At 38.9% G+C, this 17884-nt stretch overlaps 1 protein-coding gene across 1 annotated transcript in view; it reads left to right on the top strand.

Moving 5' to 3' along the window:
- The window catches only part of IQGAP2 (IQ motif containing GTPase activating protein 2), a 249428-nt gene that overhangs the window by 222175 nt on the left and 9369 nt on the right, over positions 1–17884 (top strand). The window contains exons 29-32 of the mRNA XM_012721764.1: positions 4489–4591; positions 5059–5200; positions 14057–14144; positions 16028–16314. Coding sequence (XP_012577218.1) covers positions 4489–4591; positions 5059–5200; positions 14057–14144; positions 16028–16314 — 620 coding nt within the window. The remainder of the gene's footprint in view (positions 1–4488; positions 4592–5058; positions 5201–14056; positions 14145–16027; positions 16315–17884) is intronic.

The following is a 17884-nucleotide window of genomic DNA, read 5'->3' as shown; positions in this document are numbered from 1 at the left end:
ATGCAGGAAAAGTGGTGAAGTTATCTTACAATAAGAGGCATTTTGCCAAGGACAGCAGAGGAAAAGTGGTATTGTGCTCATTTAGACTGTTACTCTTTAAGGAGAAGTGGTCTGTTCCTTTTGTTAACAAGAATTGAAAACAGATTTATCCACTTCTGGGAAACACAGCTTATGGCCCACTGGGATTGTTTTTTGGTTGTGGGGTTTTTTGGGGGTTTTTTGGGGGTTTTTTTGTTTGTTTGTTTGTTTGTTTTATGTTTTAAGTTGGAAGCAAATGGAATAATATGGGACTATTGTAACTGAGAAGTCATTCCTGTTTACTGTCTCAAGTGAGGAATTGTCCTCACAGGCAGACACAGGCATGCAGCAGCACCACTTGCTCAGAGGAATATGTAAAACCTCCAAGTAAGTTCTCTAAGGAGACATCTCCAAACTTTATGTTCTGATGCTATCAGAATGAAGGGTAGAAGCTGATTGCCTGATTCATTCCTTTCAGAGACAGCAGCTAAGTCAGCTGTCCTGTACCTTTAGAGAACAAGAATATAAACTTATCCATCTTGCTCATTTTGTTCCTGTCTCTAACTTACCTCCCCCACAAAATATCATATATATGTCACCTCTTTTTTTTTTTTTTAAAGATTTTTATTTATTTGTGCATACAGACCTGGGGTACAGACCAGAGGCTCAGGGGTGGCGAGAGGCTTCACCAGAGACAGAGAGGGGAGCAGAACAGGCAGATCGACAAAGCACACTGCTGAGGGGAGCAGCGGGCGGGTCAGGAGAGGTCACCTCCGTGGCAGGCGGGGATCGAACTCATGCGGAAGTGGCTTCAGCCTCCCAGTGCTGTGCCTTAACCCGTTGTGCCACCAGGGAGGACCTGTCACCTCTTTTATTTACATGAAGTCTTTCTTTGAATCAACTCACCTTTTAAGAAAATTGATAAGGAGTAGTATTACTCTGCTTCAAAATAAAATGCCTCTAATGTTAGCCAAAAAGGTAGGTTGCCCTATGATAAGCAGAAACTTTAAAAGTAAATAAAAAGAATGAAATGAAAAGTAAATAGATGAATATAGTAGTTTTCTTGAAGCCGTGCCTCTGAGACCTGCTCTCCTATAAACTCGATCAACAGGTGTCAGGCAGCGTGAGGGAAAATCCAGCATTAAACAAATACTATCTCATTCGACTCATCTAAAGATTAAAAGAGAATGATAAAGGCAGTGTTATACTAGTATGGGTTAGACATACTGCTCCAGGGGATAGAGCTAAGAGACTAGCGGAAACCCTTCAACATTGTGTCGGTTCATTTTAAAGAAGCTATAAGAGTAGAGAAATAATAGTCCTATCAGGTGGTACTAGAAATACACATGCCAAGAATGAGGCTTTACCCCTTCCGTGATGCTACACAAAAATAACTTGAAAGAGGTCAGAGACCTGAATGCAGGGAGCTAAACCTTAAGAATCTTAGAGGAAAACATAGGATTAAGTCTCTGTGATGTTGGATTATGTAATGTTTTTTAGATAAAATACTAAAACATAAGCAACCAAAGAAAAAAATTGAGCCTCAACATATGAAAATGTGCTATAAACAGTGCTATCAAGAAACTGAAGGGGCCTCCTTGGAAGCCTAGGGTCTAAGCATCAGCACTATCACACTATCACCAGTGCAGTCCTGGCCGGGGAGCACAGCAGACCTCGTGTATAGCACAACAGACCTCTCCTGTCTCACCCACTGCTCCCCTTATCGTGTGTAGCAGTTGTTCCAGCTGTTGTGCTCGCCACTCTGTCTCTAGTGAATCCCTTCACCCCATGTACTCTGGCCTATACCCCAGTTCTTCTATGCAAAAAAAAAAAAAGAAGAAGAAGAAATTGAAAAGAATGAGAGAAAGTGGTGCAAATAATATGTCTGGTATACAATTTATAAAGAATATTCACAATGCCAAAGCAGAAAACAGCCTATCTAAAACATGAGCTAAGGACTCTTGATTAAACAGTTCTACAAAGATCCACAGACACGTGAAAAGATGCTTCACACCATTGATGGTTACAGCATCTAAATTAAAAATCACAAGGAGAGGCCCTCCCTGGTGGCGCAGCGGGTTAAAGCACTGCACTAAGAAGCTAAAGCCACTTCTGCATGAGTTCGATTCCCGCCTGCCCCGGAGGTGACCACATGGCGCGGCAGACCTCTCCTGACCCGCCCGCTGCTCCCCTCAGCAGTGTACTTCGTCGATCTGCCTGTTCTGCTCCCCACTCTGTCCCTGGTGAATCCTCTCACCCTCCGCATCTCTAACCTGTACCCCAGTTCTGTATGAATAAATAAATCTTAAAAAAAAAAAATCACAAGGAGATTCTGCTTTATACCTGTTAGGATGCCTACTGTGGAAACAGAAAATCAGTGCTAGTGGAGATGTAGAGAAGTTGGAGCCCTTGTGCACAGTTGTGGGAAAGTAAAGTGATGCTGCTGCTGTGGAGGAGAGCATGGCAGCTTCTCAAAAACTTAAAAATAGAACTACCACATGATCTAGCACTTCGCACTTCAAGAGAATTGAAAGCAGAGTCAGAGATATTTGTATACCCATGTTCATTACTCACAGTAGCCAACATGTGAAAGGAAGCCAAGTGCCCATCAATAGATGAATGATGAATGAGCAGAGTGTGGTAGATACATAAAATTGAATGTTACTTAACCTTAACAAAGGACAGGAAGGAAGGAAATCTCCAATATGCATGAAACTTGATGATATCATGCTCTATGAAATAAGCCAGTTCAAAAGGGTAATTATTGTTATTCCATTTAGATGAGATGACTGGAATAGTTAAATTCAGAAAGCCAGAATATAGAGTGGTGGTAGCTAGTGGAAGGGAGAATAGGGCAGTGGGTATAGAGTTTCAAGTGGAAAGAAATCTGGAGATAAGTATATAACCATATGAATGACTACTGCTGTTAAAAATAGTTAACCTAACAAATTTGGTTATGTAGATTGAACTGTAATTAAAAATAAATACTTAATATAATTTTAATGGATATATGATCTGAATAGATATTGTTTTAAGGAATTACCTAAAAGGCCAAAAAGCATATGAAGAGATGTTCCATGTCATTGGTATCCCATTGTAGTTTTCATTTGCATTCCATTTTCCATACACCAGAATGACTAGAGTCCAAAAGTCAGGTAACAGCAGCACAGGTTACTCATGTGGAGTAACTGAGCAGATAGTCGAAATGTAAAATGGCACAGCTACATTGGAAATCAACTAGTAATTCCTAAGTAGCAAATACAGAGTTAATATACGATAAAACTCTAGAGAAATAAAAAACTTGTACTTGAATAATCAACAGATGAATGAATCATATATGATATATCCATGTAATAGAATATTATTTGACAATAAAGAGGAATGGAGTATTAACACATGTCACAATGCGGATAAACCTTGAAAACATCATGCTGAGTTAAAGAAGATGTCAAAGCCCATGCATGATTTCATTCATATGAAGCATCCAGAACACCCAAATCTACAAAGATAGAAAGTAGATTCATGGATTCCAGAGGCTAGAAGGAGGGATTAATGGAAATGACTGCTAATGGGCATGGACAGGTTAATGAAAATTTCCTGAAGTTAGATAGTGGTGATGGTTGTAGAATTCTTAGAATGTGATAAAAAAAAATCATTGTATCATTTTAAATGATGGTATATGAACTATTTTTCAAAGCTGTTGTCAAAAAGATTGAAAATAACAAAGTCTAATTTCATCATTATGATTCAGAGTTGTATAAGATAGTTACTCAAAACAACTAAAATTATATTTCCAGTGCCAGTTCCATACTTTGGAAATATTGTGTTAATTCTAAAAGCAAACAGAAACAGATATATTGTCTTTGATGATTTCCCCTTCAAAGCTGTGGTTCCTCAAGAGTTAAGAATGTTTTCTCTAAGACCTGGCAAGACACTCCAGCAATGTTACTAACCTTTGATCCTTCTTGACGGAGTAGGGAGCATCTGGTGCATCCAGATTTCAGACCAAGGAAAACCACATGGACATTTCTGCTCTTCACCGCCCATGAATCGCTTGGTGCCAAACAAATGTTTGGCATCTAATAGTTATTCGAGGGAATAGAGATGTTGAGTGATTTTTACCTGAAGTGATTGGAAACTGTCCTTCGCTTTGCCACAGAAAGCTGGCCAAAAGACTAATTTCTCTTTTAAATTATTTCCTAAACTTACCTTTTCAATAAAGATGGGTTAGATGGTAGAATGGTGGCCCTGGGCAGGTCTTGTGACATCTTGCTGCATGAGCGTATGACCACCTTTCATGGCCCTCTAAGACAAAGATGGTCTCTCCATGTTCTCAAATTCTAGTAATTGCTATACGTATTTAAGATTCAAATGATATTGAAAAAATTTTTTGCAAAACTGGAAAATGAACTATGTAAATATATTAGCAGTTGAGAACTTAACCTTCTGTGTTTCTCTTTGTGTACAAAGCTCCTGTTGGAACACCAGGATGCGATTGCCCCCGACAAACAAGACTTACTGAATGAACTATTGGAATTGCTGGGAAACGTACCCAGCGTGGAATCATTTCTTGGTAAGAACTTCCTTCTCCTTCTCCTCTGGCTTGTATTTAGTTGTTTGGCTTTCCTAGCAAATCACCATTTCCGGGGGAATTGAATTATTTAAGTTGCTAAAGTTCAAGGATAATACCTATATTAGCCCTTTCCTGCATTAAGGGTCTTATAATTTATAGTGTCCAAGAGTGTAGATCAATTTGATATTCTTGAAAGTAAATTCTAGACACTCAAAAATATTTTTCAACTTATATAAATTTTTCATATTTTGAATATCTTCTCCATGGTATTTTCTAATGTTTAAATCACTGATTTCAAAAGGCACTTTAAGCACTATATTGGGCTATGTTTTTTTTTTTTTTAATGAATATCATGATCTTCTGTCCAATACCCACACCTGTCTTCCCCACAGAACCTGTTCATAGTCTAATGCCCACCATCACTGGGGATGAATTGGAGGACTGACAATGTTTTTTTTTTTCTCCAGGGGAAGGAGCCATTGATCCTAATGATCCTAACAAGACTAATACACTAAGTCAGCTCTCAAAGACTGAGATTTCTCTTTACTTGACAAGCAAGTATGACGTGGGGGATGGTGAAGCGATAGATGGTCAAAGCCTCATGATAAAGTAAGTTCGGGGCTTAAAGGACACTTGTCTCCAATTATGCATCATAAGCTGTGTAAATTGAAATAAGTCTGCGTCCCCAAATAACTCGTTTGAAAAGTCCTGATATTAAAATGCATTATGTTCACCCATCACATCTAACCAAATGAAGAATAGACATTAGAGTATAAGAAGAAACCAATCATTGTGATAGTTTGAACCTGTTTTGTTTTCAGTTTTGCAGTTTGGTTGACCCTTGAACAAGGCAGGTTTGAGCTGCGTCTGTTTTACATGGATTTAGTTCAGTCCATGTGTTCCACATTCACAGGGTCAACCACTGTCGGCTGTAGGTCAGTTGGGTCCTGGGCATGGAATGAGTGTACAGAGCCAACTGTTAAGTTATGCCCAGGTGACCAGGACCATTAACCCCCAGGTTGTTCAAGGGTCAACTACAATTTGTGGAAACTGGATCCCTTTCCTTTAAGAAATAAAGTGCTTGACTCGGCCTGTGAAAGTCCTTTGGTAACTGAAGGGAAATAGCTTGTTTCAGAGTGGCCAAAAGATTAGTTAGGAAATACCTTGAGCAAAATTAAATTCCTGGTGTAAGCAGTGCACACATGACAAGATGGTGATGTCATCTGAATCGGCAGCCTTTTTTTCATCAAAACCTATATATATGTACCAGCCTTAACATTATTTATCTCCTCCTTTCTGTTCCCCAGAGATTTCAGGGAAAGCATTCACACTTGTAATCAATAATGTATTTTTCCTTTTTCATCAAGACCTGTGGCTATTCCAGCAACCATTTACATGAGATCCATAATAAGATTGAAACACCCTACACCAAAACCAAGTGCTTACCCAGCAATACAATTTTTTTTATTACAAAAGTTTATTTTTACATCATTTTGTACACTTTTTTTTTTCCATCTCAATTGTAATCCCCGCGGGTTTCCCATCACCAAGTCACCCATGTGCCATCACCATAATCCCGTGCATTTCCCTCTCCCCACCCCATTTTTGATCCCATTCCCCACTCCACCTCCACAAAATGCCTCTGGTATATGGTTGTTCATTATTTTTGTTATTTTCCACCTGGTCTATTATACTCCTGCTATGAGTGAAACCATCCGGTATTTTTCTTTCTCTTTCTGGCTTATCTCACTAAGCATGATCTTTTCCAGTTCCATCCAAGTTGCTGCAAAAAACATGTGCTTCTCTTTTTTGGTTGCTGAGTAATATTCCATTGTATATATGTACCACATCTTTTTTATCCAGTCATCTACTTTTGGGCATTTGGGCTGCTTCCATGTTTTTCCAGTTGTAAATAAAGCGGCAATAAACATGGGGGTGCAGGTATCTTTTTCAATCAGTGTTTTTGTGTCTTTTGGGTAGATACCTAGGATTGGGACCCAGCAATACAATTTTTAAGAGCTTATATAAACACGCAGATGTGTGTTAGCACATTAGAACAGTTGTATTTTGGGCTGAGGTGGAGAAAAGAAGTGAAAATAGGAACCGAAGGAAAACAAAGAAGTATTTAAATAAAGCTACAGGTCCTGAGTTCTAGTGTTGAGGAGAGGGAGAACTTACTGTACTGTGATAAATGCTTCTGGTAGGTCCTGTTATTTTGTTTCCAGATCATCTGGTGCTCCATTCATTCATGTAACACATATTTGAGTCCCTACTTTATGTCCATGGCATGGGGCTCCATGCTGGGGATGCTCTGATGAGCTAGTTTAGTAATGGTCCCTTGCTTGCCAGGGGTCTGAAGACCGACAGCAGAGGGAACATCTCAACTGTCAGACAGGACTCAGCCCCCATAGAGTTGAGGGCTGAGACTGATTACTAAGTAGATTTGCAGAGAAACAGCTCAGGGCAGAAAAACGGGGTCACTGTGGCATCTGCTCCCTGGATTCTTGGAGCAAGTCCCAATTATAAAGGTAACTGGAAATACAATTGTGTGGAAATTAAATTAGGCCAACTATCCTGTAATCTTGTAAACTTTGTTTTTGGAAATAACGGGAAGAAATTATTTTCATGTTTCTTTTTGTCATTTGTATACCATTTCCCAAATGCAGTCCACTTAAATGTCCTCGTTAATGAATGAAAATCACAGTTTGAATAGTCTAAAATATCAAATAATCTGATTTTATATTTATACTCATTTCTGAATATGAGTTTCCATGGCACAGCAATTTTTTGAAATTCACATTTTAAAAGCTAAGCTAGGCCCTCCCTGGTGGCACAGCGGGTTAAAGCACAGCACTGAGAAGCTAAAGCCACTTCCGCGTGAGTTCGATCCACGCCTGCCCCGGAGGTGACCACATGGCGCGGCAGACCTCTCCTGACCTGCCCGCTGCTCCCCTCAGCAGTGTACTTTGTCAATCTGCTGTTCTGCTCCCCTCTCTGTCTCTGGTGAATCCTCTTACCCTCCGCATCTCTGGCCTGTACCCCAGTTCCATTTGAATAAATAAATAAATCTTTAAAAAAATGAGTTATATTAAAAAAAAAAAGGCATATTATACAGCCATGTGTATTAGCTGGGGAAACATGGTATACTGCCATCCTCTCCTACCTCCCTACCCCACCCCATGTGACTCCCAGCTCCCTGCTGTGTGCTAGAAACTAACACTGACTATTTGCTCAGTGTCTGTAATAAGTAGAGCAAACCAGTGGTTTCATTTTTTTTTTTTGTTATGATAAAATACACATAACACAAAATTTAACATTTTAATATTTTAGGTACAATTCAGTGGCTTTCAGTACATTCAGAATTCCTTGCAAACATGACTACTGTTTACTTTCAGAACATCTCCATCATCCCCAAAATTAAACCCTGTCCCCATTAAACAGTCACTCCCTCATTCCCCAGGCAACATCTTTCTAGACCCTGCACCCCAGTTCCTGGAATAGCACTAAATCTGATGTCTCTGGGGCCTGATAGCTCATGTAAGGAGAATGCTTCAACGTGTCCTGTGTCAGGTCTGTTACTCTGCACAATGCTTGTGGCTGAATAATACCCCATTGTGTAAATATATCCCACATTCTTTGTGGATATTTAATTTGTTTCCATCTTTCAGTTATTGTAAATAGGACTGCCATGAGCATTCACATAACAAGTTTTTATTATAAACCTGTTTTCAATTCTTTGTGGTCTATACCTAGAATAGCTTTTTGAGGAACTGTTAAATATTTTTCTACAATGGCAATTCCATTTTGTAGTCCCACCAACAAAGTATGAGCTTCAATTTTTCTGCTTCTTCAACATTGCTTGTTTTCTGCTTTGTTCTTTTCTGACAACCATACTGGTGGGCATAAAGTATATAATTGTGGTTTTGATTTTCATTTCCCTAGAGATTAATAATGCTGTGCATCTTTCCTTTCCAGCCATTTGTCTATTGTTACAGAAATGTCCATTCTTGGAGTGTTTTTAATTGGATTGTCTTTTTGTTCTGGAGTTGCAAGAGTTCTTTATTTTGGAGACTAGACCCCCATCAGATTTGTAAATATTTTCTACCCTTCCCAGAGGGTGTCTTTTACTCTCTTGGTAATCTTTTTGCTCAGAGTTGTTGTTGTTGCTATTTTAATTTGATGAAATCCAGTTTGTCTTTTTGTTGTTGTTTTTGCTTTTTGTGTCATATTTAAGAATTAATCTACAATCATGAAGCTTTGCATGTCTTTTAAAAAGTTATGTAGTTTTTGCCTTTATATTTAGGTCTGATTCCTTTTAAGCTAATTTTTGTGTAAGGTATAAAGAAGGGATGCAACGTCACTCTTTTGTATATAGATGTCCATTGTCCCACCACCATTTCATAAACTAATTTTTCTTCATTGAATGGTCCAGATACCGGTGTCAAAAACAAATTAACCAAATTCTAGTCAGTTGGTCTACAGATCCATTCTTAGGCCTGTAATATACTTCATTGATCCCTGTACTTTTGTAGTCAGTTTAGAAAGTGTAAACCTTCCAAATTATTCTTTTTCTTCATTCTTTTGACTGCTGGAGGTCTCTTGCGATTTCATGTGATCAGTATTTTCATTTCTGAAGAAAAAGCTACTGGCCAGTGTTTTAATAGCCTTGATACCTTTCTTCCAAAGTCATTGTAATTTCTTTAAGTATATATTTTAAAATTTCTGATAGTAACAGGTAATTACAAATGTGTCATTGATGGGGAACTTAAAAACTACCTCATCTGAATCTTTATCTTTGAGGTAAGGAAATTAAAGCCTGAAATTATAAGAAGCAATAGTCACTAACTATTTTAAATTCCTAAGTCTTACCTCATTTGGTGTTCCATTAAAACACACTTTGAAATATTGAATTGAAAGTTCTATGGTGATGACTTTTTTCAAAGCTAGTAAAACAAATTCCAAAATCATACACTATTCTTGAGACTCTTTGTTAAAATAATCAAGCTTAACTAAAATAAGAGATTACTTTCATAAATGACTTTGAATTGGCAATCATTTAGACAGCAGAGCAGCTGAGTCATAAAAATACCTGACTTCTCTTTAAAAAAGTTATGTACCTTCTTTATTTAAGTAGGTTTTGTTTTTAGCCTTCAGAAATGCCTCTTGGGCCCTCCCTGGTGACACAGTGGGTTAAAGCACAGCACTAAGAAGTGAAAGCCACTTCAGCATGAGTTCAATCCCCACCTGCCTCGGAGGTGACCCACATGGCACAGCAGACCTCTCAGAAATGCCTCTTTATTGATTAATTATAAAATCAGAAGATGATTAATTATAAAATCAGAAGATGAATAACTCATCTTCATGGAGACCCCTCTACTAGCAAACTTTAAAGCATTGTTAATCCTAATGCTTCTAATTTAATGCCATGCTAGTTTCCTAATTCTTACTAATTCTTAGATGAGGATGGAGATGATATTCATACTACACCTCTATGTAGTGGGTACCATGTGTCAGGGACTATCCTATAATAGATAAAAATACAAATATATAGCAACCTGTATGTGTGTGTGTGTGTGAGTGTGTGTTATATCATGTAATCTTCTCAGCAACTCCAAGAGATCACAATTATTATGCATATGTTACATTGTTACATATGAGGAAGTAAGGTGCAGAGCGCACACACACACATACAATATTCCTGGCTGTACAGCAGGGAAATAGAACAGAGATTCAAATGCAAATGATCTTCCAGCATCTACCCTTTTGATTCAAGTTTTTGCAAGGCAAAAACTTTTTGAGGGCAAAGTCATTGCTCTTTGTAGTCTCAAGAATCTTAGAATAAAGAAGGAGAATGATAGCAGATCAGTTATTGTATAACCCGTCCTGGTACTATTCCCAGGTTATAAAGAAGGAGTCACTGATAGAAGAGATATGAAGCACATATGTAGAAGCATGTTGTGTCTGTTTCCTTTCCATACATTGATGCATTAGGGAGCCTCAGTTTTGGCCACTGCTGTGTGTCAAGCATGATATTAAAAGATCTTTCATTATAACTTAAAAATCAGCCTAAAATGTGTGATTCTTTATTGAAAATGCTTTCCTACTCAAGTATGTGTGTTTAAGAAGAAGTTAATATTTTGGGGTTTTAATCATAACTTAGCTGCCTGAGTGCTTAAATTGTCATTTCTTGAGAATTTTTTTCCTATGACATAAATCAGTTTGAGCATCCATTATCCACGAAAAGATTCCCTTGTTTTTGTCCATATTGGCTCAGGCAATGAGATGGCTAAGGTGGTGTTTGAGATCTGATGCTTGCAATCATATGTCAGGCATATGACGGAGGGAGAGTCTCAGGAACACCACGGATGGTCAGAGGGCAATCTCAGGTGCCACGTGAATGGAATGAGCAAACCCACAGAAACGACATGCTCCCGGGGGGTCCACGGATCAATGATGAGGCTTGAGCACAGCTGGGATGAGCAAGCTCCCTGTTGTATTGGCTTTTTTTTCCCCTTAAGGTTAACATCCTCATTCAGGAAGGGCAGGCTCCTTGGTTTGATCAGCCTCATACATATTGTTTGAATATTTATGTGCCAGTGTAATAACTGGTGAACTAACATTGGTCAGGCTATATCTGGAACATTGTGTTTGCTTTGGGATGGGATGCTTATTGGCAAACTAAATTGTGAGCAGGATATGGACGCTCTCTAAGCCCTGTTGTGAAGAGATTTAAACAAATGGAGGGTTTTCACTTGGGAAAAAAAGAAAAGTGGTAGAAGAAGGGACAGGAATACAGTTCTGACTCCCGAATGTGATGTTTGTTCAAGGATTGAACTTATTAGGTCTTAGTTAACCCATTTGTAGAATGGGACCCCTGGATGCTGAAGCCCTGTGACCTCTCTGGAAGGCAGACCTTGAAGAGTGAGCTTGCTATTTAAGAATGAAATATTTCAATGCTGCCCTCCCCTAAAAATCTGAGCCACCCAAGTGACTTTAAATTTTCTAGCAGCCACATTTTAAAAAGAATCAGTTGGAATTAAGTCTAATCATATATTTAACCAATATACCCAAAATATCATTAGATCAATATGTAGCCTATATGAAAGTTTTGTTACTGAGATCTCATATATTCCTGTCTCCAGACTGAGTCTTCCAGCCCAGTGTGTGCGTCAGCCCTATAGCGCATCTCAGTCCAGATGAGCCAGGTGGAAGGTGCTTCCCTGCCACCTGTGCCAGGAGCTCCCTCTTGGGCAGCACAGCTTCATGACCCTCTAGGAGATTCCCATCATGTCAATAGAGAAGAAACCTACAGGGCTTACATCATTTGCTCAAGTCCACACAACTAGTGAGCAACAGGGGCCCCAATTCCACCCAAGATCCATCAGACCCCAGAGCCCTTAACCATGAGGCCGAGGTGGAGAGAGGCAGGCAGCAAGCTCCCTGATCAGAAACCAGATGGTCACTTGTACAGAAGTTGGCCATGGATGCCATGGGCCTGACAAAAAGTAAACGGCTTTATGGGCTGTTTGTCCCCAGCAGTTCCTGAACAAATAAAACATTCTTTGCCCCTGGTGGGCGAGCGTCAGTGACCTCAGTTGTTTGGCCCTAGATATAGCTGCTGGAGAGACGATTCGCTGGGAGTGTTCTATCCTAAGTGGTTCCTAGAATATTATTTCAAATAGGAAAAATCACTGTGTTTATATTTTTTTTTAAATCATCCAAAGCTTTTATTTTAAACTTCACATTCCTGATAAATACATTATGAAGATGAAGGGAGGAGGCAGTAGTATGGGGAGGACGTGTTCTCTGAGCAGGCTGTCTCCCACGTGCCTATAATTAGCTGTGTGCCCATCTTTGACTCCCAGTGGAGCCTTAACTGTGCATTCCCAGACAGCCTGTAAATCCCCAGCAGAGAAGGGTCATGAAGCCATAGGAAATAGCAGTGATCCTTCTTCTGCGGCTCTCAATAAATAGGAAGTGAGGAAAAATCCGTTGCCAGCTGGTCTTTTGGAGTTTCATCCTATTTTCAAAAATAAAGGATTTGCAGTGACCTTGGAAGGTCTCTGATATGTGGGAGCCATGGCCCCTGTGCTTGCAAACATGATCAGTATCGTGCCCTTTTCCAACTCATGCTGCACGAACATTTCCTGCTGTTGTTGGGGAAGAAATTCATCATCTGGTGATAGTGCGTCATGCCTTTGAAAGACTGAGGAAAAACACAAAAATAAAGGTACAACGAAAGTGAAACTTCAGATAGCATTCACACGTGTTTATAATTTCAGGCATCTTATGTTCAGGTTTCCCTCTTTTGGAGATAGGCTCTAGCTAGTAATACTGTTCCCATGTAAGTCAGAAAGAGCAACCTTGAGCAACCTTGAGTTACTTGATTTTTTTGTTTTGTTTTAAAGATTTACTTATTTGTGCATACAGAACTGGGGTACAGGCCAGAGGTGCAGGGGTGGTGAGAGGCTTCACCAAAGACAGAGTGGGGAGCAGAATAGGCAGATTGTTGAACCACACTGCTGAGGGGAGCAGCGGGCAGGTCAGGGGGCAGGTCAGGATAGGTCTGCTGCACCATGTTGGGTCACCCCCATAGTGGTGATTGAACTCACGCTGAAGCAGCCACGGCATGGCTTAGCTTCACAGGGCAGCGATCTAACCCACTGCACCACCAGGGAGGGCCCTATTTGCTTTTTGTGTTAAGTATTTTGCCTAATTATATGACCCAGTCTTTAATTGGGAAGGGGTTGACTGGTTTACCATAAAGAACATATATCAAAGTCGTGTTTTTAGCGTTTCCAGAGGGGTTTTCCAGTTCTCATTTTCCACTGAGCAACTCATCTGTTCTCTATTACCCGAAGACAAGGACTCATGCCTGTTGGCTAGTTCCTCCTCCACATCTGAGCTTCTTCAACACCTATCCTGGAAGCTGCCAAGTGGGCCAACAGCTGACGCCTGTGCAATCCACAGGGCTTCTCATCCCTCTGGCCTCCAAACCACTTTATAACTTTCTCAGATCAGAAAGCATAATGATTGCTCTGGCTCCTAAAGGTTTATGATATATTAAGCACATGGTCAAATGCTATTAAAGTCAGGAAAAGGAGGGGGTATTAGATACTACTCTGGCACCCTCTGCTGTAAGGGTATATCAGCAGCACTTGTCCCTCCTGCTCATCAAAAAGCTTCTCAGTCTAAAAAGAAAAAAAAAGAAGCTAGATAAGAAATCTTTTGACATCCTGTGCCCATGTTACTGACAGTATAATCCTTGCCCGTCAAGCACATAAAACCCAGACTTCTATTATCAAGCATTCACAACGCTTCGGGAGCCTTAGAGCAGATGTGGTAAATTCTGCAGGACTGTTTTATTTTAAGGGATTTTCTCTGAAACTTCATTTCTGTACATGTGTGTACTCTCCCTCAGGACTTCTTCTGAAAGTGAGTTTCTTCTTTCTCTTATTTTGTCAGAACCAAAAAGCTGATCATTGATGTGATCCGGAACCAACCAGGTAGCACATTGACAGAAATCTTAGAGACACCAGCAACTGAACAACAGGTAATTGTTTGTTTGTTTGTTTGACTGTAAAAGAATAAGTACTGTGGATATGAGTTAATTTTAATAATCTTCATGCCAAACATTTACTGTTGTCTCAGAAAACTGTGTATGACATGGTTTGGAAGTAATGAGTTTTATCTTTTCCTCTGGAAATCTAAGTTTAGCCATATATAAAAGCCATAGTAAGTATCAGGAGGAATGAAATAGAACAAGTAATTCCAAATTTATACTGAGTATCATTTAGTTCTAGATTAGAAAAGTAGTTTGGGGTCTTTCATGCGTCAGAATGTTCATCATAAACTTTATCACAGTGGATGGGCAGATAAGCTAAGAGATGGTTCTGGTTGACGGGCCATGGAAGAATACCTTTCATAGTTTATGGATTGCCTAACCTGGAGAAACAGGGAAATGTCTTGCATATTAAAAATGGTTTCCAAATTCTTCAGAAGAGCATATCTGAGTCCATGGGTCAGAGCACTGTTATTCTGGTATAAGTTATTGACTGAAGTTTCATAACAATCTTGTATTAGACTGTTAATCAACACTCTTTAAAATAACATCATTATTTAGTTTGCTCTAAATTAAGAGCAAATGCTATTGCTTAATACCAGTAATTGCCATGCCCCAAACAAAAGATAACAAAATTACCTAATTGGTTATTTCTTTGCAGTGCTACACATAATTTTCCTGAATCATTTTTAATTCAATTGATTGCCTAGAAATCAGTCACAATTTGTAACAAAATATATATGTGTAACAAAACTTCAAATGATGTTGGTTAATATGTGAAAATTTTTTAAACAATGGGTAAAATAGCTGCTAATTTAGCATGAGACTTTCAGTCCTTATCAAATATTTCATTTTTTCTCCAAATATTGCATAGTCACGAGACATACTTCCAGCATCAAGCATAGCTTTGTACTTCCCAGCAGTGTGACTCTAGGCATCTAGAAATACTTCTGTGCCTCAGTTTCCTCTACTGTAAAATGAGAATAATTGTACCCAATTCACAAATAGGAATGAATTTAAAGTGTTAGAACAACACCCAGCACTTACTAAGTGCTGTTTTATGTTAAGTAAGAGTGGCCGCCATTGTTACTGCTGTGCTGTTCTTTGTTGCTGACTCAGTAAATGGTTCCTATGTTTGTAATGATGACCTGTCCTTTCTGTTTCTCATAGCATCTGTTTCTCATACCCTTAGATTTAACTGTTGGGTAACTTGTACAATGCAGTGCAGATAATTGCTAGTCTCTCTTATTACTGTAATTTTTTAAACTGTCCAAATAATTTTTATTCACTGAAAAAGTTAATCATTTATTTAAGAATTACTGCCTACTAGAATATTTTTTCCCCCATTTTGGTTTAAAAATTGCAGGCTTTTCAGAGTTGGAAGTTAGAATGATCCCCTCATCAGAACGAAGATCTCTGGCTGCCTTCACAGCTTATGAGTCTCCATAAATGTGGCTGATATGTGAGAGATTAGTAAAGTTAGGTTCCAGATGTACAGGGTCCTCAGATCCCATGTTTTAATGGATAATCTAGTTTTAGTTTCTTCAACATACTGTGCAAGAATTGGAATTACCAAACACCAGTTTTCTATTATAAATGGCCACTGCTGAGGTGACTTGTCACCTTGCAGTGAAGTAGCCATTTAGAATGTTGTGCAAATCAGACCTGCCACTACTTCTGTGTTTCTCAAAGACGAAGTAATTCCTTCCGAAAGACCTACTTCAGAATCCATGAAGAACATTCTACAACTCTGGTCTTTGATTTTAGTTTAAGGACTCTTTCGTTTTGACATGAACTTGTCTTTTGCAGCTTCTGAATCTGTGAGATTAAGGGTTTCTAAAAAAAAATCAACAATCTCGATCTTCCCTTTTTAGGAAATAAATCACTCCACAGACATGCTGAGCCGTGCCATTATAGATTCCAGGACTCCAGAAGAGATGAAGACTAGCCAGTCTATGGCTGCAGATGCACAGCTGCCCCTGGAGCAGAAAAAGAGGAAGATCCAGAGGAATCTTCGGACATTGGAACAGACTGGACTTGTATCATCCAAAAATAAATACCAAGACATTCTCAATAACATCACCAAGGTTCTTAGAAACAATATTTTTTCTTCTTCACATAGCAGACATTTGCTAATCATTGGTCACAAGCTAGGCACTCTGTGAGGTGACATGAGGGACACATAGTTGTATGTGGCATGTTTCCTGCCTGTCTCAATATTGCAGACTTCTAAAGGTTTCGAAGCATTGGTGACTTTTAATAGAGAATAAGCACAACTACCCAAGCTGTTAGGAGAGTAGACACACAGCAGAAATAAAATGTTAAGGAAACCAGACAGACAAGTTTCATCTATACTTTTAATATGACCTAGTTTTAAAAATGATACTTTTAGGCAACTCTCTTTGTCCAGTTTTTAGTTGTCAAATAACACAATTACTCTTGAGATCCGCCTCCAAGATGGTAACTCTGTGTCCATGAAGTCTTGCCTCCAAATCTTCTCAGTTAAATAGGCAGTTCAGACTTTAAGTTTCGTTTCTGTTTTTCTTACCCCCTATTTTTTACAAGTGAGAAACTTCCTGAGGAAAAGACTCTCAAATAGAAAGGGTCTCAAATTAGTGCAGAAAATAGCACAGGAAATGACCAGATCTGTTTGCCAAGGATAAAGAAGTATATATTTGGGTAGAAGGACAGTTCTTTTTTTTTTCTAAATATGCAAATTAAAACAGACCTGGATGTTAAGTAATTGAAAAGTTTTTACCCTTTTGGAGGGAAATACACTGTGCTTCATTCTTCTATGTAAAGTTGTAGTCAGTTTGGACAGTAAGCTGATTTCTCCCAGTGAGTGACTCAAAGAAAGTAACATTTCCTTCTGTAGTTCTATGTGGGAGATAGTTTCTTCAGGAATATGTGGTAGAGAAAGTGATGCTTTTGCCTTCAAAAATAGAAAAAAGCTATCATGAGGGGCATCCACCAAAAGATTCTGTTGAATGAACTTTTACTTAAGAAAGGGGCATGTCTGTGTGCCTTGGATCTCTAGGGGAATGGTTTTTAATGTGTGCACAAAGGAAAAATACTAAACTGGCTCCATTTTCTTAATTGAAATATTTTCATAACTTGGCACTAAAATTGCAGAAAACCTCTGAAGTCCGTAAGTTTAAATATAGCATCACACTTTATAAGCAGCTTAATCAGCCTTATGTTCCAGGAATTCTATTAAATCCAAGCAATCGGTATACTGCATCTGCTCAGTCATTCTTGAGAGTCCGGTTGCTTTTACAAATCTTGAGAAATACTAACCAGATTTAAAAATGAATTGTCATTTATTTCTAAAACGAATGCAATAATGCAATATAAATCTTTTCCATTTCAAGTATTCTTCAAAGTGGAATGGTCAAAATATTCTGAAGAAATTGCCTCTCTCCTGCTAAAGGCTTGTGCCCCTTTTTAAACACTATTTTTCCTTACAATAATTTTATGATTATTCTATAATTTTATTTATTGTTATAAATTTTATTCTAAATTTTTTTCTTTGCGTTGCCATTAAAAAATATATATACCTGGGCCCTCCCTGGTGGCGCAGAGGGTTAAAGCACAGCACTGAGAATCTAAAAGCCGCTTCCTCATGAGTTCGATTCCCGCCTGCCCCGGAGGTGACCACATGGCGCGGCAGACCTCTTCTGACCCGCCCGCTGCTCCCCTCAGCAGTGTACTTCGTCGATCTGCCTGTTCTG

The sequence above is a fragment of the Condylura cristata genome, unplaced genomic scaffold (assembly GCF_000260355.1).
Source record: "Condylura cristata isolate star-nosed mole 26May11 unplaced genomic scaffold, ConCri1.0 scaffold00007, whole genome shotgun sequence".
Taxonomy (NCBI): Eukaryota; Metazoa; Chordata; class Mammalia; order Eulipotyphla; family Talpidae; genus Condylura; species Condylura cristata.
The sequence above is the reverse complement of the archived record's forward strand: the minus strand, read 5'-3'. Positions and strand labels throughout refer to the sequence as shown.